The 24,265-nt window shown below is 39.9% G+C and overlaps 1 protein-coding gene across 2 annotated transcripts in view; it reads left to right on the top strand.

The window, feature by feature from the left end:
• MAMDC2 (MAM domain containing 2) overlaps window positions 1-24,265 on the top strand; it is a 163,604-nt gene that overhangs the window by 37,870 nt on the left and 101,469 nt on the right. For both annotated transcript variants that reach the window (XR_002478284.2, XM_012453854.2), the window contains exons 3-4: window positions 22,576-22,847; window positions 24,058-24,142. Coding sequence is in view for 1 of the 2 variants with exons in the window: in XM_012453854.2 (XP_012309277.2) it covers window positions 22,576-22,847; window positions 24,058-24,142 (357 nt within the window). In the remaining variant the exon portion in view is untranslated. The remainder of the gene's footprint in view (window positions 1-22,575; window positions 22,848-24,057; window positions 24,143-24,265) is intronic.

Genomic DNA, 24,265 nt, shown 5'->3' with positions numbered 1-24,265 from the left:
ATTCTCAGATGTCATAATAAATCTGCCCTTTGCAAACCAGAGACCCAGCATGGACACATGAATGGGTGAGTTTCAGAGGACTTCCTTGGGATGCATAGCTCACTGCTCAACCTTGCAGAAGTTGTTTGACAGGTGCACCTTCAGCCTGTCCCCAACACAAGCAAAACACACCTGCCCTTTATCTGGCTGAGTGGGAGCATGTGCAGCTGCAACCGATTAAAACTGAAAGTTTGTCTGCAAACAGAGCTGCTTGGTAGTGAGATGTTATGTAATTACAAGTGTTATTGCAAAATATTATTTTTATTTATTTGTGTATGTTGACACACTTTAAACGTATCATTCATTTTGTAGGGCAGAGAATATTTTCTCCGTCTCTTGTTTTTGCTTTAATACACTAATGGTTATTTTAGATGACCAAACCATTCATGCTTTATGGTCATTCAACTAATACAGAATACGGGGTATAAATGACTAATTAATAGATTAATAGTCTTCCTCATCTCATCTCCTTGAGGTAGCTATGTTACCAGAACAGTGCACTGTATGCATTTTTCCCACAATGTATGTGTGTAGAGACAGTATTTTTAAAGCTTATGAAAGTGTACATATGTTTTTATATGCTGTAACACTATACATGTATGTGTACAGATATACACACACATTCATACATAGGACATTTCCAAGTCAGTAGAGATCTACCTCATTGTTTTGCAGAGTTGCCTAACAGTCTGTAATATGGATCATAATCTATTATTTGTCTATTGCTGGAAATGTTTTTATTTACTACCTTAAGGCCCTTTATTAAGAAAAAAGAAAGGAAAAAGTGGCTTGCTCGCAGTGGTAGTGTTTTCAGGGGCAGTCGGTTGGGCTGTGTGCATGTTTGGGAGGATTGTTTATTTACACAGCCAGTTTCCTAGGTTTCCGTGTAGCCTTGCCAATCTCTGAGTTGGTGGCCAGCAGCTCTTCCTAAACCACGTCTTGTGGCTAAATGCAAACTGAACATCGAGGAATGGAAAATATTGCAAAGTTTCTAAACGATCGGGAAGGTTTTAATTCCAAAACAGGTCCAGTTCCTATTTTGTGAAAAACAGTGTGGTAACACCTCATTTTTAAAAATCCTCCACTGTCAAATGAAGAGAGGTTTGGAGTTACTGGTCCAGTTAGGTGCCCTGACTCAGGCATTGCGGGAACATAACACTTCCACAGTAGACGGTCAGCTTACTGAGCCAGGCGCTTTGATGGTTTTTGTTTTCTGCCTGGCGTAGAGTAGGCACTTTATAATAAGTGTTGAGTCAAATGGTTTACATAGGGTTGAAAAGTACCTTGTTTTTGTTTTTTGAGAGTCTAGCTGAAGAGGAAATCCCACATGTTTGTTTGATACAAAGGAGAAAACTTGCCGGGACAGAGTAGGGGAAGGGCAGGCCAGGAGTAAGATTTAATTTGGGAGTACACAGGAACCAGGAAAATGAGGTAATGTGGTTTGGTCTAGTGATAGATGCTAGGTCAGATCTTGAGGATGTTTATCTTGGGCTTGAGAGCAATGGAAAGCCACAAGAACCGTTCTGGAGTGGGAGGGAATGTCCAAATCTGTGAGTGGAGAGGTGACTTGGGCTTCAAATGCATCATTGTGATTGATGACCAGGGAGACACTGTCCTCCCCTGCCCCTTGCATGGGATGAGTTTGTTATACCTTATTTTTATAGTCCTGCTAGGTCCCCATGCACCAAAGCATATGCAGAACAACAGAAACAAAACTTTAATGTTTCGTATTATGAGTTTGTCTGTAGTATGGTTTGTGTGTGTGTACATACCACACATTTCCACAAATCGACCGACACAAATAAAATTTGGGAATAATTTGAAAGCCCTTCAAAAACAATGAAACTTCCTTACAAGTTCTCAGCCGTTCTGAGTCTGTTGGTGGCTCCAAGATTTTAACTCAGTCTCCCAAAGAGTGTAGAAGCTTGTGGATAGATTTAGCAAATTGAAGGGTCCCATAGTCATCATATGAGCAAACCCCAGGCTCAACCCACCAAGAGAAAGATATTTCAAGAGATCTTTCTTTTGAAGGTCCCTTGAGGTGATTGCTTCCTCCTGGGAATAGCCAAGGAAGCTAAGCAATTACAGTCAAATCACCTAATTCTTATCTTGTCACCTACTACGCCTATGCCAGATGTTCTTACCTGTGATAATCTCATTTCCAATAAAAATGAAAGACGCCTGCCTGAACATAACAGACTGTCACAGCTGCAGTGTCATCCACGAGATGAGAGTGGCTTAGGCCTGTGGGGCAGGGAAAATAGAAGAAGCAAAGACTTACAGGAATTTCCATTTTGCCTCTTGATACAGACTGTGAAGTGTTAAGATATAGAGAATGTGGCTGAGTCCAGAAGTTTATAACCAGCCTGGGCAGCATAGCAAGACCCTGTCTCTATGATCAATCAATCAATCAATGATAGAGAGAAAAAGGAATAATAATATCCTCTTAAATGATTGCTGGAAAGCTCAAATAAGATGGTATGGGTAGCAGCCCTTATGTAAACTACAGAAATCTCTATGAATTATAGTTGTTGTTCTGGAAATGTAAAATTCATTAGGTAAAAAAATTCTTTTAAAAAAAGCTGTTTTCAAAAGCCAAGCTTCAGTCTACTATAATTTCCCCTTGGAAGTAAGTCTGTAATTCACATATTTAAAAAGTGAACAAAAGGATGGTCTTTCATTTAATGTTACTAGTTTTTTTATGCTTTTACTCAAGTATTTCTAGTTTGAAGTGCTACTGTCTTCTAACCGCTGCAAGACTATTAGGGTATTTTTTAATATATATGTATTCTCTGCCTTATAATCTGATAATTTAAAAAATGGCTGGACTTCTTTTTATCTGAAAGGAAAGTCAGGTGTGATTGCAGCCTTATGTCCAGAGAGCCTGCTACAAGTGACTAGCCCAGGTTTGGGGCTGTTTCTGGCATAATTACTGTTGGAGGGCTGATGAGAGAAAAGTGCCAATTACGGAAGTTACTTCCTTTGAAGAGAGGCAATTCTCTGTTCTTTCAGACCTGCAAGCTTAAGGAACAACTTCTTCCACCTTGTTCACTCTTGGTGCATAATACAATGCCACCTGCAAGTCAGAACTTTCTAGTAAACGCCTGGCCCCTACTACAATAGGAATGTTGAAAATGTTTAAAAAAATTTAAGATACAATGGAAATATTCTAGAAGACACCACCTAACTATCATCAGTAAAATTTCAAAGCATGTTTAGCTCCTAGCATCTCCTGCTAAAGATGGAAATAACAAAAAGGAATCATAGGACATTTTATTTTATTAGTAAAACCAGAATCCCCAATAGCCAACCTGGCCAACTTTTGAAAACTGTGTTAGGGAGCAGTGGCTGCTATTGTCTTATTTTCAGATATGAATGGGTGGTTTGTCCACTGTGGCCCTCCCTTCACTTTTTATATTTTTATTGTATCACTGATGGTTTAGCAGTAGTGTAATAAATCAGCCTTTTCACTTTAAAGTGTATATCTATGGGACTCTCTCATTTTCATTTTTAAAGTTATATTTGTTTTGTACTGGAGTTTTGGAAAATAGTTTATTAGTTGCTTTTTTTAAAAAAAAGCATTGTTCATTCTATAGCTAAAGCAATAAAAGGATTCATAGTTCAGTGAAATTTTTCTGCACGAATATAATATGTCTGCTAAGCCAAAGCAAGTCCTTTCAACCCACCACTCACGACAGTCAATTCTGTATAAAAGCAATAAGTCACATGCCAGAAGGGAGTTGTAACTGAAGACAAGAATGGTACTTTTCACTGAAAGAAGCCAGAGAGCTCCAGGTCAGGCTTTGCATTCCATTCCCTTGGCCGTGTTCCTCTTTGCATGCTTATGCGTGATTTCTTTCTCTCTTTTCTAAAATACCTTTTATCCCAAGCCAAAGCCTAGCCTATCAGGGGCCCAAGGAAAAATCAAAAATGAATTCCCTGTAGTACTTTAAGTTTATATTTATTAATGTGTGTTCAATTTGCTATTATCAAGGAGATTCTTTAGCCAGACACAATGAAATATGAGAAGGACACAGAGAAACATCTTGCTTCCATTTCAGTAAAGATGAGCACGTCCTGGCTTTACCACTAATTAGCTAAGAGATTTAAGAATAATTGAGAGAGGGAATTAGTTGGCCTCGATGACTTTCTGAGTCTTTTCTAATGTTAATATTTTGTGATCTTGAAGCCATGCAAAGAAACCCAACTAAGTATCACCTATGTGTTTTCTAATATATCAACTCCTCCTTGACTTCAAAATATGTTGGAACCTTCTTCCAGTCACCTGACTTCTCAAAGTATATACTGTGAGGTTTTTGTGAGATGGGGAACTCATAACCCTTAAATCTCTCACTCAGGTCTTCCATGTATCCACTTTCAGGTCTGTCCTCCTATTTAGCTACCTCCTTAGGTTATATCTTTGCCACAGAATCTGAAGAATTATCACCCAGACAGCTCTCACTCAAGGTGACCTGATTTAAGATTGCCAGAAAAGAATAACTAATTCCATGAAAATCTGTTTTGTTTACAGCTCTATCTCCAGGGACTAGAACATGACCTGATACAGAGTATATCCTCAACAAATAATATAGAATGCATTAACTCAGAGCTGGTTCCACGTCATCATGCCATGGGCTCCATGTAGGCACAGTCACTCATTAGATAGTGATATCTCATTAGATAGATCGGTATCCCCAGTGGTTCTCTGTTCCCACCTCACCCCCTACCATACCTTTACTCCACTTACAATGTCTTCATTTTCCTCCTCCTGCCTGATTCCTTTCCTAGGTTAATTTTATACAAATCTTTTATTAACTTCATTAATAATCTAAATGCTGTTTTTTCAATTCAGTGAATAAGCCATTTGGAATGAGCTTGGCTTCCTAGTTATTATGATTCATTGACACCATAAGGCAAGTACAACCAAAGGATGTTGAGATAAATGTTTTTGAACTTAAATCATTAAGCTTTACTAATGAGGAGTCAACTGAAGGCAACTTTTCTCCACTGGTAATAGGACTTGGCCAGAAAGGGGAAAAGTCTGGGAACAGTTGCCTGAATGAAAGTCAAACCCAGGGATTTTTTTAAATCATGAACTTTACTACATCTGAAATTGCAGTGATGGGGAAAATTTAACTTGTTTTAATATAGAATTTTATTACATCTAACAGGTGCATAATTTACAATACCATACTTCCTTTAATCTGTAAATATAAGTACCCAAAATGTACAATAAGAAATCAAGGGTAAACATTAACACATTAAAGCTGCACTACAGGGCCCCTTGTCATTCACAGCAATGCTAGTCCTAGAATGGTCTTCTGTTCCAAAATTAGATGGGATAAGGCACTTGCAAAACAAATTGTCTGAAGTTTGGGAAGACAATAACTCTTCCCCTCAGTATTACCATCATCAATGAAGAGCCTTTTACCATGGGGCATAGACATCATCCCTAGAGTTTAAAGTCCTCCAGTGAATGCTTGTAAAACCAAGTTCATTCCATCAAGGGGTGGTGCCAACTGGGAAGTCTGGAGCTTAGATTAGATTCTTCACTTCTTAGGGTCTTAGTTTTGTCAAAGTACCTCTTGCCCAGGGAGCTATCCAAGGTGCTGTCTGAAACTCCTTGTTATCTGGTAGAACTGAATCTCTTTTCTCAGTGTCGACATATACCCTTGCCTGGCTTAACCTTGTCCTCCTGACTTTGTCTAATCCTGAAGCCATCTGTGTTTTTCGTGGTTGTTTTCAAATCCTAAGATGTGTTCTGAGGCATTCATAACTTGCCCCCAACTAACACTTTGCCGGCCTGTTGTCTTGACTCTGCCTACTCTGACTTAACAATTGCCCTCTCCTAAGATTGATCACCCTGCCCCCATCTGGTTTTTGTGTATCTATGGCACATGTAAGCAAAGTGAGAGAGATCAGAAGTTAATCAACAAAAGAAATTACACCTCAAGAAATTTATAACTTTTTATTTTTTATTTATATAAATTACCTGTTATATATACTTTTGAAAAAAATAGCTTTCTAATGAGAAAGCACCTACTTATACAGCGACTAGAAGGAAAAATAGTTTTTTATTTTTAGTTTATTATCTTTCAACATGTTTGTTAAAGTAAATTACGTATCAGCTACCGTTGACAAGATAAATATGATTATTGGAGCACACATTTGTTATAAAGACATTAGTTCCATTCACAATTTATAGTTGAAATAAAGCAAAGAAAATTGTTTTGACTGTAGTGGTGGACAACACATTCTGGCAATTGGTGCTAAAATTTATTTGTTAAGATACACTTTTTAAAGATTTGAAACACTTTGAATTTGCATACAGTGGCAGAACTTGCCTTGAAGTTAATATATTTTAATGTAATCATGACCATTTATGTTTTCATGAAAATACTGTTATATATTTTCATAAATATCCTCCCATCTGATTTTCACTGCAATGTGTATATTGTCTTTATAAAGAAAAGTAAATCCATATTCATTTAGGGTACTGTGGATATACAGCAGGTGTTGTGTAGTTAATTGTGAAACAACTGCTCTTTGTTTTCTCAGATTTTTCTACACTGTCTTGAGAAGAAACAAAAGCATCCAAGCACACCACCCTATGCTTTCCAGCCATGAAGAGCTTGCCTGCCTTGAGCATTAGCAGTGGTGTTTTATTGGCATTTAAGGCAGAGCTAATGACTATTTGGAATCATCCACATTTCTCTTCCCAGCCCCTTGTGTGACCAGTGACCCACATCTCTAAAACAGTTCTCAAGATTGGGAATGCAGATTATGTCATTAACAATTTTTTATGTCTACAGAAAGCTAATAAACCCTCTAGGGATTGAGTTCTTGACCTTGGCTTCTGGCCAGCTCCTAATATAGAGTAGAAAATATTAACCCAGGCAGTATATTCTTACTGGACCCCAGCTGAGCCTTGATCCAGTTTAGACTTTAATATAAATAGAACTGAAATGGTCAACTAATCCACTTTAACAGTGAGACCCATTCTTCCAACAAAACCTTACTAGAAAGTCTGGCATATGATATACACAAGAGGAGAGCTAGTCCCTCACAATGCAAGTCTGGAACTCTGAATCCCCATTACCCTCACATTGCCAGAGTTCTGTCTGAGAACTACTGATTGTCCACTTCCTTTTTTTTCAGATGGGAAAACTGAGGCTTGGAGAGGTTAACTCACTTTTCAAGGCCACATAGTAGGGACAAAGTTGAGACTAAATACTGGTCTTCTGACCACCTTCTACTGTCCTCTTCACAACCCCTACCTCTTTCCTTCTCTTTCCCTGTTTGTTTGTGGTTGAAAGCAGCACGTCATCCACTCTCTCAGACTTCTGCAGTGACAGAGCTCTTTTGACCCTCAAGTGAAAAATACTCTAATTCAAACTGGCTTAAGCTAAAGAAAGATTTTATCAACTAATATAAATTAAAAGTTCAGGGATATCTGGCTTAGGGCATCTAAGGGCTTAAAAATGTCGTTCAGTTTAATCTCCATCTCTTTATATGTCTTAGCTCTGTGTTGTTGTACTGGCTTCTTTTCAGGGGAGCTTCTTCATGGACACCAGCAGATGGAAGCATCCAACATTCTTACAGCTGATAGTTCTCACAGAAAACTTCTCTTTCCCGATTGTGCTAACAGAATTCTCATAACTGAGCTCATTTACCTGAACTGGCTCATGCATGTATCCCTGGACCAATCACTGTGGCAAAGGGTTTGAATAATCTGATTGGTCAAGCCTGGGTCACGTAGCCATCCCTGTAAAAGGGGTTAAGGGTTGGGGTCAGCCCCATTCAAATCATTTGGACTAAAAATAAGGAAGGGCAGATTTTCCAAAGAAAAACCGGGGTAATGTTAACCAGAAATGTCGGGGGATGGATGCTGAGAAGGCATAGACAACATGCATCTACTGTAACATCCTCAACTGTTAGTTTTTGAGGTTGATACTTAGAAACAAAGGCAGGAGGGCTCATCACAGAGCTGTCTGCACTGTTGCTACTTCTGTAGGTCCCCAAACTACTCTCTGTTATGGACTTTTAAATTTTATTATTTCTCAATTAAGGAGTATTTAGGAATTTCTTGATTTTTAAAAAAGGCATAGAATTTAAACATACCAACATTTTTTGAGGCAATGGGTGGAAACATCCAGAAGGCTTAATACACTTGGCAGTGTTTGGTTGAGAGAGTAAAACAAGATCAGACAGCTTTTAGAGAAGTCTCCAAACTGGATATGGTGTTGACAACCCTAAATCTCTCTGCCTTCCTCTGTTCCATTCCATCTGCCCCTGGGCACCTACAGTTAAACCAAGAATGGCTTATAGTTGGGTCATCTCAGGTATGCACTGTTGGGCATGTTCTGGGAGGAACAGCCTGCCTTTTAGATCTCCTATGTGAAGAAAGAGAAGAAAATGGGAGAAAGACAAGGTTGCTTCAGAAAAATCACCATTTTAATCCTGCAGTTTTGTAGAAGGATTCTAACTTTGGCTTCAACTAGAGGTATTTTAGGAGGCTGGCTGGTGGAAACATGGGCCTAGAGGTCCAGGTACTTTTCTCAATTCTGCATTGTCTGGTGACTTTGATCAAGTTTCTCATCCTCTCTGGACCTTCGCTACCAAGTCCTGAAAAGGAAAGGTTGAAAATATAGTAACAACAAACTTTCACATAAATGAATGTTTTCCAAAGTGTAGTATGCATACAATGGTGATTCATGAGATTATTTTAAGGGCACATGGCCATAGTTTTCTATTTGAATAATTATGTATTTATTTTTAAACATACTAGATTCACCAGTACAGCAACTCCCAAGTTTTATGGGTAATATGCTAATTTTCATGAAACCAACTAAAATAAATGCTATATTTTTCAAAGATGAGTACAGTTAAAGAAAAACATTAAGTAATATTAGAACCACTTGTGCACAGATATGGCAAAACCCAAAAGTGGTACATGAAGGATAGAATTTGAGGAAGCTGCTATTTACAACTCAAATATAAACTTTTTTGATAGAATAGTATTACAACGATTTGACAGATGTAAAATCTGAGACCATGCTTTACTGAGAATGTACACTACACCGGGAACTGTGCTGGACAGTTTCTGTGCATGATATTGTTAAATTTTCACAAACATGTCTGTGAGGTTCGTAATATCAGCTCCATTTTATACCTGAGAAACTAAGGCTTGGAGGAGGTTGATTACATTTTCTGAAATCATGCACTGATTGGCTGTTATTCTAAGAACTCCCTGATTATAAAATCCAGGCTCTTTCTATCAGCTACACCATTACCCCAGGACTCATGGTTAACAGAGAGGGTGAACCAGGACAGCATCTTCTGACTCCAAATCCTGGGCAGTTGTTCTCTAGAATTCTCAGTGCTTCAAATTCCAGAGGGGCCTTTCGATGTTCTTTATAGTCTAGACAGGGTTGGACGTGAGGTTTCCGGATATGAAGTTTCATATGTCGTCCATTTCTGCAGTAATCCCCTGCACTGATATCAACAAATTATCATAGCTCTAATTTTATGCATGTTTGAATAGTTTTGCATCTTAAAAATTGCTTTTGTGCTCTGCAAGTTTGGCGTTGCTGTTCAGTGTGCACTCTAGTAAGGAACAGCTGAGAGCTAGCAGGAAAATCTAGGGAATTATAAATAGGCTCTTCCTCAGAATGTATACAAGCTGTGAGGGGAGGGGAGTGGGGACGCTGGGTAGAGAGGGGAAGAGAAAAGAGTGAAGAAATGCTGTGATGAGGAGAGAAGCTGGATGGAAGAGTTGTGAAGACACCACAGACAGACTCCACATGGTTTAGTAATTTTATTTCAGGCTAGCTTTAGGTCCAAATGTTAGAAACCATTGGCACAATGACCCAATTGTACACTTCTCATAGGCCGTGGTGACTATTTAAATAGATCAGTATTTTGTGATTAGCATGTGACTTGACCCATAAGAAGTCCTCCTGCAAATGGCAGCTGTTATAGTTGTGGAGATAATCACGTGTTCTGTTGAAAATGATCCTTTTTTAACCTAGATATGTCTTATGTAAATAGAAGATGTTTTCAAAACTCAGTAAGTTCTGCATTGAAATGATTATAAATCAAAGGACAAATGAACTGGGGAAACGTGACAACATGCATGACAGATATCCAGTTAATCTTCTTAATACATAAAGAATGTAAATCAGTAATGAAAGCCCAACAACTCAATTAAAAAAAATAGGCCAAGGATGTCACACATTTAAAAAAAAAAATCTGTGGCTTTTAAACATGTAAAAATATGTCAGCTGGACATGGTGGCTCACACCTGTTAATCCAACACTTTGGGAAGCTGAGGCAGGAGGATCACCTGAGGCCAGCAGTTGAAGACCAGCCTGGGCAACACAGTGAGACCCCATCTGTACACAAAGTTAAAAAATTGGCCAGGTGTGGTGGTTCATGCCTACAGCTTCAGCTACTTGGAAGGCTGCGGTTGGAGGATCGCTTGAACCCAGGAATTCAGGGCTGCCATGAGCCGTGATCACACCACTGCACTCCAGCCTGGGCAACAGAGCAAGACCCTGTCTCAAAAAAAAAAAAATGTTCATCTTAACTCAGTGAGAGAAAGTCAAATTACAATGGCAGTGAGATACCATTTTTTAATCTATCAAATTGTTCAAATATCAAAAAGTTTAGTAGCATGCACTATATTGATGAGGATGGGGAAAATGATCTAATACATTGTTGCTAGCAACATAAATAGGCACAGCTTCAAGAAGGAAAATGTGGCAATATTTAACCAAAGTATAAATGCACATTTCCTTTAACTCAGCAGTTCCCTTTCGTGGGTCTTCTTCCATGGCTGTACTCAGAAATCTGTACTTAGTCCTAAATACAAGAAGATTTATCACCACCTTGCTTTTAATTGCTAAAGATTAGAAAAATATTCATGAGGGCACCAATTAAATTATAGTACATTCATAAAATGGCAAGCTATGCTATTCAGCAGTTAAGAGGAAGCTTTAGCTAGAGAAACAGATAGATAATGTAACCGTCTCCAAGATACATTCAGTGAAGAAAAGCATGGCACAGAGTGGTATATAGTATGTTAATCATTTGTAGAAAAATTAGAAGGCTCTATCTAAAGATATGTTTTTGTGTTTATATATGAATAAAGTATCCCTGGCAGGATGTCCCAGAAACTGAGAGTAAGGGGGAGGCTACCCTTTAGTTTCTTGTATCTTTGAATTATGTATCATTCTGTGTTACTTAATAAAAATAAAAATAAAAATAAAAATAAAAAAAACCACCGAGTCCACGTGGAGAGTTGGCCCTGGAACACTCTCCACAGCATTTATGTGGTTTTTTGCCACCCGCTTTTCTCCCTTGGCTCAGCCCACTGCTGTGCTGGAGTAAGTCACAGGCCAAGAACTGGACACATGCAGAGCCTTAAGAAAAACCTGATCTCAGAGTCCACAGAGAAGACAGGATCCACAGCACAGCCCATTTAATCCAAGAGGATCCACCATGACTTTTGAATCTAGAATACTATTTTCACAGGAAAAGAACTGGCCTGGAACCTGAGGTTGCAGGATGCCCGATTACATTTGAATCTCAGGTAAAAATGAAATAAAAGTATGTCCCTGGTGATATTTGGAACATATTTACGTATTTTTAATTGCTTAATTTGGCAATGCGAGTGGGATTCGGAATCTGGCTGCTTGTGAGGCAGCAAATACTCTCTAAGCTAGGCTCTCCTGATTTGGGAAATGAAGGATGATAACTGTCCAGCCGTATCACGGGGTTGCTACAAGGCTTAATTATGCCCCAGTGCTTTGTGAATAGTTAAGTGCTCTAAAATGGTCAGGAATGAACACAGTTGCTGTCAGTGACACTGTCATCAAAACCCTAGTCTCCATGGCAACCAACTTATTGAAACCCACTGCCTTGTTTTCTCCCAACTTTACTGTGATTTCTTTTAAGCCTTAGGCATGTAGTCATACATTTATCTTTCTTATTTAAGGAAGATTTCTAAAATATATTAATGGGGACCTCATTTTCAGTATTTATTGTTCTTTGACTTTATTGTCTTTATTTTAAAACATCTTTACCTTAGATAAATGACTAGCAGGGTAGACTGCTTAATTCATTTGGCATGTATTTATTTAACACCTATTATGTTACCCAGCATTACAGGTAAAGAGCTGAGTAAAATAGACAGAAACCTGCCATCACTGAATGTATGGTCTGGCTGAGATCCAGCTATGTTAAAATAGAAGGAGGAGAATAATCAGATAAGAAGAGTACCTCTCAAACCTGGCTTGACTATTAGAATCACCTGGGGAGGTGTCTAGGCTTTATTGCAGACCAAGGCCCCCCTCAGAGATTCCATGTCCAGCCCAGGTTGAGAACATCTGGATTAGATGGAGCATAGAACATGTTGGCTCTTGAACTCAATGAAGACTATTTTGCAAGTGATGAATTCTCAGCCAGTGCAAATGTGGTTACTTACATAGACGTGTAGAGTGAATACACAAGCCAGATCTGCAAACTGGTGAAAACAAATGGAAGGAGCAGGATTGGGTCTAGAGCAGACAGGATGTGGTATTCGACTACAGTATTTGAGAAGACCCAAGGTTGTCTCAGCAAGGGTTTCCAAACCATCCATGTTCAGACATCAAGCTTCAGGGGCTCGTGGAAGGCAGGTTGATGGAGAGGAAATAGAGTTAATAGGCAAAATTGTCCTGGACAACAAATGATGGTGTAACTCTATTTGGCCCACCTGATGATCACACTCTTCTTTGTTCTATTAATAGGTGGATTTCTATATTCATTTATGTTTGGAGAAAAAAATGTTTTATATTCATGAATCTAGATGAGATTGCGCATTTTACAGATATCATGAGGCTTACCTTCATTTAAACTCTTATTTCAAATATGACACTCCCTCCATCGTAAGTCCTATCTTCTCTATAATGCAACAAAATGAAATGTGTTTACCTCCACAGCTACATTTTCTTTTTCAATGGAATATTCTTGTTCCTACTTGCTTTTATCCTTTATAATAGACATAAAATCCAGAACTTAAAATGTGAAAGTCCAAATCAAAGCAAATATAGATGTGTATCAATACATACATACACACATACATGTGTATATATATTTACCTGTACTATAGTGAAATTTTCATAGGCACTCCTCTCTTCTTCTGTTTAAATGAAACTGAAATTTATGTAATTATTTTGTTTGACAGAATTGCCTTGCACAATACATGAGAAAAAATATTCAGCCTTACCGACGGCAGTGTTCTAGCCAAACTGGTAAGATAGTTAGCATCTCTTGTCTTGTGAATGAACATATATTTTATGGAAGGAGAATACCTTTTTCATACCAGGTACACCTGGGGAACTTGCAGGGTGAATTCAGTTACTCATTATCCTCTGATGTCGTCACCATCCACATTTATTTTAAATACAAGGACATTTCTATGTTTAGAAGGAATATCTTCCCTACCTGACAAATGATGTAGTGGAAAATGTTTTCTGAGGACTCATCTTTGATAGAACAAACACTGTCTATTGGGTAATGCAGCCTTTTCTTATATTTTCATCCTTCGTTAAATACCACGTAAAGTGAAGCTCCCTTTCCAAATATTCTGTGACCTTTCATTGTGGGTTCATCACTTGGTTTTCTGTTGGTAGTTGCTAAGGTAAACTTCTCTTCTAAAACTGCCACGTGGGTCTGCAGGGTTTAAAGCTACACCCTTCCCAGACCCTATGACAAAGGGTGGAACAAACATCTGTGATTGTGGTTTCAAATGTTGACAGATCGTTTACACTGGAGACGGCCTCCTGGCATTTGTTTTGCTTTTGCCAGACTTTATGCTTTGTAATCTTTTAAGACTACTTTTGCAGTGTTAGCTATGATATGAGGATAATTTCCCGGTTGCCAGGGAGAACCAAAATGGCATTCAAGACAGCTGAGCAGTGCTGACCTCATCACTTCTCCATTGTTGCTGATCTCTGCACTTTGGGACGCCTCAAAATTTGAGGCTGATAAAACTATAGCTCTCTTTAATCTAGAAATGTCACACACTGAAACATTTTCTGAATGCTTCCCACAATCTCTGCATTCCAGAAAGGCAGAGAATTGTGCATTTCAACTATCCTTTGTGTATCCTGACATAATGAGAATTCGTGTTTCAGAAAACTTAACAGTGGAGGTATATGTGAAAATAAGTGTGGTGTGAGTTGCCAACAAAGTTACAGCTCTTATTAAATATTATATGTGCTTGAATAACAGTAAGTTGAGTAACTGGCATGAAATTCAAACCTAATAGAAGATCTCCGTAATAGAAAAGAGTAACTTTTATATGTAATTTTAATGTAACATTTAATGTTTTAAATGTAACTTTATATATAAACATGATAAAACAAGCCTATCATCAGGAAAAAGTTTACCCATTTATTTAAAAATGTAGAAAGCACCTACTAGGAGACAGGCAGGTAATAGAGACAAGTAGTCAGACAAGTAAAAGTTAAAGTTACAATGCTGATAGTAAAAAAAGACTTTAGTAAGACATCTAACTGTGTTTGGAGGTAGAGATTAGCAAAGGCTGACTGGTGAAAGTATTATCTAAACAGGTCCACCATGTACAGTTGTATAGGTTGCACACTGCACAATTTTACATGGTAGATCTGTTAAGCTAAGACCATAATGTATAGAGTGAGCTAAAAAGGAAGTGAGCAGTAGTGGTGTGGAATGTATGAGGGAAGGGATGTGAAGGAGGGTATCCTAGATAAAGGAAACAGCATGTGGGAAGGCCTGAAGCAATAAAGAGCCTGGCACCTTCGCTTAAATTAACTAAAAGACATTATGTAGCTGCCATGTAGGCGGCAAAAAGGGTGTGGTTAAATGTGTGAGCCAGAACACCAAGGCCATATAAATCGAGGAAATGGAGACCCTCCTCAGGTGTTTTAGGCTAAGAAACGATGTGATCAGGTTGGCATAATAGAAATAACACTCTGGCTGTAGTGTGGAGATTAGATTAGAGTGGGGCAAGACCGAAGCACATAGACTTATCAGAAGGGCATTGCAGTGATCCAGACAAAAGGTAGTTTTTGAAACTGGATCAGTGGAGGGAACTCGATGGAATGGTCCGCTTTGAGAGAAATTTTCAAAATTTTCGAGATTGATAGAATTTTTGGAGGAGGGAGATGAAAGAATCAGTAAATACGCTAAGATTTCTTGATTTGTCACTAGATAGCTGGGGTTCCATTCACTCAGATTTGGAAGAGCAGGATTTGGGAGGAAGAGAGTGAGTTAAAGTGCCTGTGGCATGTCCATGTGGAGATGCCCAACAGAAAGATATATGAGGCTGGAAGCGATAGGGGATCAGGCCAGAGTGATAGACTTGGGAACTACCTCTGTATAAATGAAGCCGGAAGGCATAGGAGAAGGCAGTCACTTAGGTAATTTGGATGCCCATAGCAGAATAATTAATAATGGTTTAAATTGGGATTTGTTTTTTTTGTTGTTGTTTGTTTGTTTGTTTCCTGGTGAAAAGTGCAGAGATAGGAAGTCCAAACTGGTTAGAAAACTCAACAATGTGGTCAGGAACTCAGCTCCTGCTGTTTTTACACCCCACCCACAGTGGTAGTGTCCGCTTTCAGGGTTGCCTGCTAGGGTGAACAGTGCTGTCAGTTTCCCTGGAAAACATATGCTGTTCCCAGAACATAGGACTTTAACTTTTATTTATTTATTTATTTTTGAGACAGGGCCTTGCTCTGTAGCCTGGGCTGGACTGCTTTCGGCAGCCTCGACCTCCCCAGGCTCAGGTTATTCTCCCACCTCAGCCTCTGAGTAGCTGGGATTACAGGTGCCATGCCTGGCTAATTTGTCTGTTTTCTGTAGAGACGGGGTTTTGCCGGGTTACCCAGGCTGGTCTTGAACTCTTGGGCCCAAACGATTCTCTCACATCTGCCTCCCAAAGTACTGGGATTACAGGCGTGAGCCACCACACCAGACTGGAACTTCGAATTTTAAAACCAAGAAAGGTCCAGGCTAACTAAGATGATTTGTTCACCCTAGTCACCTCCTGACCTTAAGGTGGCCGTTGCAATTCCAGCCCATTGCATGCACACTTCAGACAGAAAGAGGGAGGAAGGGAAAGGACAAAAGAAACACGCTAGCTGAGTCAGCCCCATCCTTGAGGAGCTTTCTTGAAAGCCCCATTCAACAACTTTCTCCATCTAGAACTAAGACACTAGCTGCCCCAAATGCAAAGGCTGTGCAACATTGTCATTCTCTTGTCTGGGCACATTGCTAGCCCCGGTCAAATTGGGGTTCTGTAATGAGGAAGCAGGAGAGGATGGGTTTTAGGGAGGCCATTAGCAGTTACTGCTACGGTGAGAAAGAGTCATCAAAGTAGAGAAGCTAGACCCAGACCCAGTGACATGCTAACAAGGAAGAGACTAACAAAGGTGGAGAATACCATGAGAAGACAGAGGAGTAGCAGGCAGAAGGAGGAGCAAAACTATTAAAGGGGGATCGAGGAATCCAGAGGAAAAGAACATTTCAAGATCAAGATGTTGATGCTGCTCCCATGGGATTTTATAAACAGGGACCACCTCTGAGGTAAAAAAATGGCACAGTCTTTCTGTAGAAATTCCCCTCACTGCCAAAAAGCCAAACCACCCCAGATATGGGAGGAGTTTCTGAGTCAACTAGGAAGGAAGAAGTCGGATGTGATCTGCCCCATATTGCTAATCAATAGTGACACTCTATTCAGAGTGTCTCCCCAGGCCTCACTGTTTTCTTCCATGTCTATCCTAAGGGGCACTAAAGAAAAAAAAATTCCCCGGCATCAAGACCCCTTTATTAGACATCAAGATCTTGTCAGTTTCGCCATATTAAAGTTCTCTGGAGGTTCTGCAGTTGTCCGCAGAGCTCTGCCTTTATTTGTGAGAGGAGCAAATTTTTCTTATAAATGAATTTGAAAAGGAAGAAATTTTTCTTTTTGGAGCTAAGCATTGTATAACAATGACAGGCACATGATGAATTTCTTGAGCCAAATGACATTGACAAGGAATACTGAGAACACAAAAATTCAGCTTCCACATCAGGAAGAAGGACTTCCCGCACCCATGACCCTGTGTGTTGGGATAGTTTGGAAGTTTGTACATGGTAATTTTATGCTGCTCTGTAAATGCAGGCTTTCCTTTTTCCTTAAGCAAAGCTGTATTTCCCCAGTGCAAGAGATCTTTGCTGGTCTGGAGAAGGTTTCATTCTGGGTGGAGTTTCTTACCACTTGGGACCAAAATAGGATGACAGCATCTAGTTGTTGCCTTTCAATTATAGATCATTTTGCCCACCACACTTCAGAAGCGGGACCTGCCTATAAGGTTTCACTGCAAATCAACCATTCTCAGTACGCTGGCTTCTGGGGAGATTTACGTGTAAGCTTTTACCTCTTATCCATGGAAACTAACTAAAAGCAGGAGTTTCATGTACTTTCATTGAATGAGAATGAAAAGTTTCTTGAATCTGTGTCATATTAGGGCCTTCACATGGCAAGGAGAGGGGAGAAGAGAAGCCATTCCAATCAAAAACATGCCCTGAAAAGACATATGCCTTGCAAACCTCCATGGGGAAACCCTTTCTAATCCAGCAAGATGATTTGAAAGCCTAATGGACTTATGTTAAATGATATGAAGTACCCTGTTGTTTGGCAACTGGGAGTTCATATACTTTATGGAAATGGATTATTCATAAGATGTACACATTGTGGTTAGTAAATACTTACTAAGACATTGGACTGAAACTGTGGACTGTGCCTTGTACAAGCTGATAACTAGAGGTCCGCCAGTGCTACCCTTCTGCAGGGTGGCTCTGTAACCCTTTGTCTTCACATTGCCCCATTTCCCATGCTTAGGCAGGATTTACCGGTAATATGCGCTAGGGTCCTCTAAGCCCAAGCCTGTGGGTCTCTCTGACAGCAGTCAGTAACTTAAGTGCAGTTGCGAATAATCTTATTTTGTGTCCCTTGATTCTAAGTTCCACCACAGATTCGCTAACATCTTTTTAGGGAGTGGGGAGGTGCAGTACTATAGACCAATTGTAAGACATGCGCTGATTTTAGAAATCTTGACATGTTTAAAAGTCTTCTAGATTTGAGACACTGTGGTAGAAAAATTAATCGGATTATTGTGTTATCAGTAGAAATATATTTATAAAGAAGCCCAAACAAACATCCACATAAATTTATCCACACCTTCAGATTCCCAGTATAAGGAAAAAGAAGAGAAGGTTGTTTTCCTGCTGTAAGAAAATGATATTATGCAAAGGTGAATTAGTAAAGGAGACAGAAAAGGAGTATCTGGAGACGACCTGGCGGAGGGGACAGACCTGGACTCTGTGCCTCTGCTTGGTTTACTAGCTGCTGCCATGAACTGGAGAATTAATTTTTGTCACTGTTTCCTTATTTGTAAAGTGGCAATTCCTACATCATAAGATCATTTGGTAGGCTTGAAAGAAAGAACATGTGTCAAGAATCTAGTACTCAGAGTACAACAAATGTTAGTTGTTTCTGAATCTTTGTTTCTTACCAGATACCGTGAGCTGAAGTCTTAAAAGTTATGTTCATCTTCATTTTATTAAAAGTATTATTTACATAATTAGTGATTTATTAAACAACATAGAATAATAGCGAAATTGGAAGCTTCAGGCAGAAGATGAAAATACTTTATGTAAGTCATAAATATTTCTGATTTTTTCTTACATATTTTCAGATCAGAACATTATCTGCCAGAAATAATCATTAGATTTATAAATCATTGTGAATCTGATTGAGAAAAAAACTCAGATATTAATAGTCCCAAAGATTAAAAAATTTTACATTTAAGGAGTGCTATATTGTTTATTTCCTAATAACACAATCAACTTTGAGAACCCCATACCCATTGTATTTTCTATACATATTGAGAAATTTGACTTTTTCATGTTTTTGAAAGTCTTTAATATGCAAAGACAGGAGGCTGAGGCAGGAGAATTGCCTGAACCCAGGAGGCAGAGGTTGCGGTGAGCCAAGATCGTGCCATTGCACTCCAACCTGGGTAACAAGAGCGAAACTCCGTCTCAAAAAAAAAAAGAAAAAAAAATGCAAAGAAAATAACACTCCTTCAAAATGTAAGCTGATGGCTTATACATAATTGAGGATACAGTTCCACAGAGGCATCCTCTCTCCACAATAGGAAGCTGTTCTTTGCAGAAACTTTAAGAACATTTTCTGGATGCTTTGCATGTATTATTGTCCAGGCTGCTTTGATGATGTGGTAGATCTCAGAGATGACTGTCCTAGCATAAAAAGACATATCCATAGTAGTAAAGCAGGCACTAGGGAGAATAGATCCAGCTTCAGATAGTTGGAAGATCTTCTACACAGAGGGTAGAAGTTGGTGTCAGAAAGGTGGGGTAGGCTGGGTGCGGTGGCTCACTCCTGTAATCCCAGCACTTTGGGAGGCCAAGGCAGGTGGATCACCTGAGGTCAAGAGTTGGAGACCAGCCTGGTCAACATGGTGAAACCCCGTCTCTACTAAAAATACAAAAATTAGTCAGGTGTGGTGGTGGGCACCTGTAATCCCAACTACTTGGGAAGCTGAGGCAGCAGAATCACTTGAACCGGGGAGGTGGAGGTGGCAGTGAACTGAAATGACATGACTGCACTCCAGCTAGGGTGACAGAGCAAGACTGCAAAAAAAAAAAAAAAAAAAAGGAAGGGAGGGCGGGCAACACAGGGAGGTCCAATATGAGATGACGAGGTGGGCTAACCATCAGAAGAGGATGCTGATCATCTAACTGGACATAGAAGCACTAACATTTATTAAGAGCTTGGCCCTGTGTTAAGTACTTATGTTATCTTATTTAATCTTGTTTAAAATGCTGCAAAATTTTAACATCCCCACTTTACCACAAGAGAAAGTGAGTTTCAGATAGTGTAATTAACTTGCCCAAAGTGACATTGTTTCTAAGGGGTGTGGCCAGGGTTTGAACCAACATTAAGCTGATGTGACAGCCACACTCAAGCATTCCACCATACTGTGTTCACAGCAGGACCTAATCCAGGGAGGCAGATAGTTAAGGTGTTCAGAAAATTGAGTGGGAAGATCTTAGCTTGAGTTCAGGAAATGGACCTCAGCCCTGGGAAAGAAGCTGCCAAAAAGAAGCAGTGTCCTTGTCTTATATATGCAAGGCACTAAACACTAAACAGAAGAGATGTAGGCATTGCTGTCAGACCTGGGTCATAAGGTTTCAGCCAGAATCACATCAGGAGTAAATATGCCGGATTCTCCTTGAAATGATGATTAGCCTTGGGTAAGAACCAGAGGAGCTTAGCTGTGAGGAGGGAGACTGCTGAGCATGGTCAGCCAGCATGAGCCTAGCACTAAAAGAACAAAGTTGTAGATTTTAGCATCAAGGGGCCAATTAAAGTGAAATGAATGAAGGCTGTTCTCATATCAACATTGAAAATGTGCTGCTGGTCTGTTACCTGAACAAATACCTTCTCTGATCCATATTGGGAAAAAAGTAAGAAGGCAATAGACGTTTCTCACTGTCTCTAGAATAACTAAAGGACTCCTGTCTTTGATGATGAGAACAGAAATTAGCCACTAACATGACCATTTACAAAGCATCTTTATGTACGGTCGTGCACTGCATAATGATGTTTTAGTCGATGGTGGGCATATATGATGATGAAACCATATCCCGTAACATTATAATGAGACTGAAAATTCCCTGTAGCTTAGTGACATTGTGATGATTCTGCTCTCGTACAGACCCTAGACTAACGTGTATGTTTGCATCTTGGTTTTTGTTATGTTTTGTTTTTGTTTGTTTTGTTTTACTTTAAAAATTTTTATTTTGCAGATTTTTTTTTTTTTTGAGACAGCATCTCACTCTGTTGCCCAGGCTGTAGTACAGTTGTGTGAACACAGCTCACTGCAGCTCAACGTACCGAGCTCAAGCAATCCTCTCACCTCAGCCTCCTGAGTAGCTGTGCCACCATGCCTGGCTAATTTTTTTTTATTGCATTTTAGGTTTTGGGGTACATGTGAAGAACATGCAAGATTGTTGCATAGGTGCATACGTGGCAGTGTGATTTGCTGCCAAATCACAATGCCCTGTGTCCCCCATGTGAGGATGGTTGTCAGCTGAGTTCCGGCTGGTCTGCTGGTACTCACTACAGAGATGAGGGTCCAGGCTGGGATAGGCATTGGAGACAACAAGCATGGGAGGACAGGCTGAAGAACATCGAGCAAAACAAAGAAGCTTTTCAAGTCCTTTCCAGTAAGAGTTTAGTGTTAGGGAGGCCGAAGTGCAGACACAAGGAGATGGAGGCCACAGGATGAAAGATAAAAGGCTGAATTACAGCCAAGAACGTGGGACCCTCCAAGAAAGCATGAGAATCTACAGGCCAGAAAGACCCAGGGGGTCCCCAAAGACCCACAGCCAATCGGATCATTGATACAGGTAACCAGATGGCCAGAGTGGGGTTTGGAAGGCTCGAGTTAGGGTTCTTGGCTTCAATGTCCTGCCTTTTTTTATAGAAATGCTTCTCATATCCTTTACAGCCAGCAGAAAGCACTTGTCAATATTAGGAGGGTAGAGGGAGAAGGGAAGGAGAAGGGAAGGAGAATGAACAGAGGAAAAGGAATGGAGAAGGAGAGGAGAAGATGAGAGGAGGAGGAGGAGAAGGAGAGAGGAGGAGAAGGAGAAAGGAGGAAAGAGGAAAAGCAAAAGGAGAAGAGGGGAGAAGCAAGGATGATTGCTAGTCCCAGAGTGTCCAGTGCTTTCCCAGCCCTGTGCTGCATGTTTTGCAAGGGTTTCCTAATCTCGTTCTCAGAACTATGAAATTTGGTCATGGAAGAGTCAAGGGAAGGAAGTCTTATCCCTAACTAAAAATAGCTTACAATATATTTTGTCTGCCTAGGTCCCAAGGCTAAGGTAACCAAATCATTTCAGTCTACATAATGATGCAAGTTAAATGCAGATGGAAGCATTAGGTATGGGGAAAGCTATGTAAGGAGAAGGTTGAGTCCACCTAGTAATTCTGTCTGCAGTCATGCTGCTCTTCTGATTCTGATGCCCCTCAGCCTGCAGACACATGCCTATGGGCACCAGGGAGATGAATGCAATGTGCTAAGGGGACCTGGTATAAAAGAATAAAAAGCAGAGACGCTAGGCTTCAGTGTCAGGAGTGAAGAAGGAGTGATGGCAATTATGACAAAGTACAAAGTAGAGACCACGTGCCACCCTCTGAGAAGATGCAGCACCGCTGAGCTCCAGCCTGTTGTCATCATCTGGTAACATGGCCTCAGTGTTGCCAGACTTTCTAATGTTTTCAAAAGAGATCCATAATCCAATGTTCAGTCACCTTTCAGTGGGTTGACAAAATATATCTGCAAGTTTATCTGCCCACAGACTTACTGGACTGCAGTTGCATATTTTCCCAAGTTGCAAACAAAAAATCAATCCTTTGCCTGTGTTCCTTTCTCTTTCCAGGCCATTACATTTACGTGGATACCTCCTTTGGCAAGCAGGGAGAGAAAGCCGTGCTGCTAAGTTCTGACTTACAGGCTGAGGAATGGAGCTGCCTCCGCTTGGTCTACCAGATAACCACGTCTTCTGAGTCTCTGTCAGATCCCAGCCAGCTGAACCTCTACATGAGATTTGAAGATGAAAGCTTTGATCGCTTGCTTTGGTCAGCAAAGGAACCTTCAGACAGCTGGCTCATAGCCAGCTTGGATTTGCAAAACAGTTCAAAGAAATTCAAGGTAGGTAGAGTTTAGGAGAAAGATCTAGGGCTTATTACCTGTGCTTTTTACTATTCTAAAATCTTATGAAACTTTCTGACGTGGAGGTTAGTTGTCTCCTAGATTATGATGTGATGTTTCATAGGATGCACACCATAGAAGAATATTAGCAATTTTGTTTATTCCTTAAAAGAGCTTCTTCAAGATTTCTTTCCCATCTGTTTAAATGAGCCTTCTGTAAAAATCTAAATGGGGCTTAAACCAACCTCTTCATTGGAAATACATTTTCTATGGCTTTAGGGAGTATTCTCATTTCCTATCATTTTATTTCATCCTTCTAAATCGTGTGTGTTATGTGTTTATTTATCTTCCTAATGGTTTCTTTGCTGCAAATTTTGAACAAAACTAACTATAATAAAAAAATGAAAATACTTCAAAAGAGAAAAGATACTTAAAGGACATGTTCCATTTCCTTTTCAAAGAGGGAAATTGTTTCTTCAGGAGTCCTGGAAAAGGAAGGTGGAGAATGTAAGGTGAAGCTGGGTGTAGATTGGATAAGGAAGGAGGATGGGATCTGGACACACCTGGCCATGAAGTGTGAAGTTTATTGAGAATATTTCATTGAGGACACAATGGAGTCATCATGAAAATGTTCTCCATTCCTCATCCACCCTTCAGCTCCCGATCCCATCCTGCTTCTTCTTTGAAAAGCTTGAAATTCTTTACTCTCCAATACCCCGTCTCTGTTTGGAGTCCTTCCGTGTCAGGCAGTGGTTGAGTTGGAGCACGGGGCCTCTGAGTTCCGCCTTTCACAACATCCTCCCAGTAGCTATCGCCTCCTAAATCTGGCAGCATAGTTGCAGAATATAGGGCTAAAACCACAGGAGGAGAAGTGATTACTTTCAGAAACAGGACCACAAGTGCTACCACCACAAACACTGGAGATGGTGGTGGTTGGGATAGCAATAGAAGAGAAGACAGCTGACTCTGAGCTTCTACTCGAAGTTTTGATGTATGTGTTTATGTGCACATCCACGTACACACGTACATATACACACACTCTTTTGGTAAAGTCCATAGTGAAATTGGTATCCAATAGCAAATAGCTGGGACTAACCATCCTGTTTTGCCTTGAGTGGCAAAACAGCTCCAGACTAATAGCTGAGATGCTGAACCAAGGAAACATGATGTTTTGAAATCTAACTCCCCTTCCTCCCCATATGTTGTACAGATTTTAATAGAAGGTGTACTAGGACAGGGAAACACGGCCAGCATTGCACTGTTTGAAATCAAGATGACAACCGGCTACTGTATTGGTGAGTAGGCTTCATTTTCATTGAATCAAATTGTGAATCTTTTTCTAAAAGCTACTGATGCCAGAGGGAACTGATTTAATTCTAAAGACCAAGTATTTTATAGAATGCACTGCATAATGCATA

This window comes from Aotus nancymaae, unplaced genomic scaffold (assembly GCF_030222135.1).
Source record: "Aotus nancymaae isolate 86718 unplaced genomic scaffold, 86718_ANA_hifiasm-v0.15.2.pri h1tg000041l, whole genome shotgun sequence".
NCBI classification, from domain to species: domain Eukaryota; kingdom Metazoa; phylum Chordata; class Mammalia; order Primates; family Aotidae; genus Aotus; species Aotus nancymaae.
This window is presented reverse-complemented; position numbering and strand designations above follow the sequence as displayed.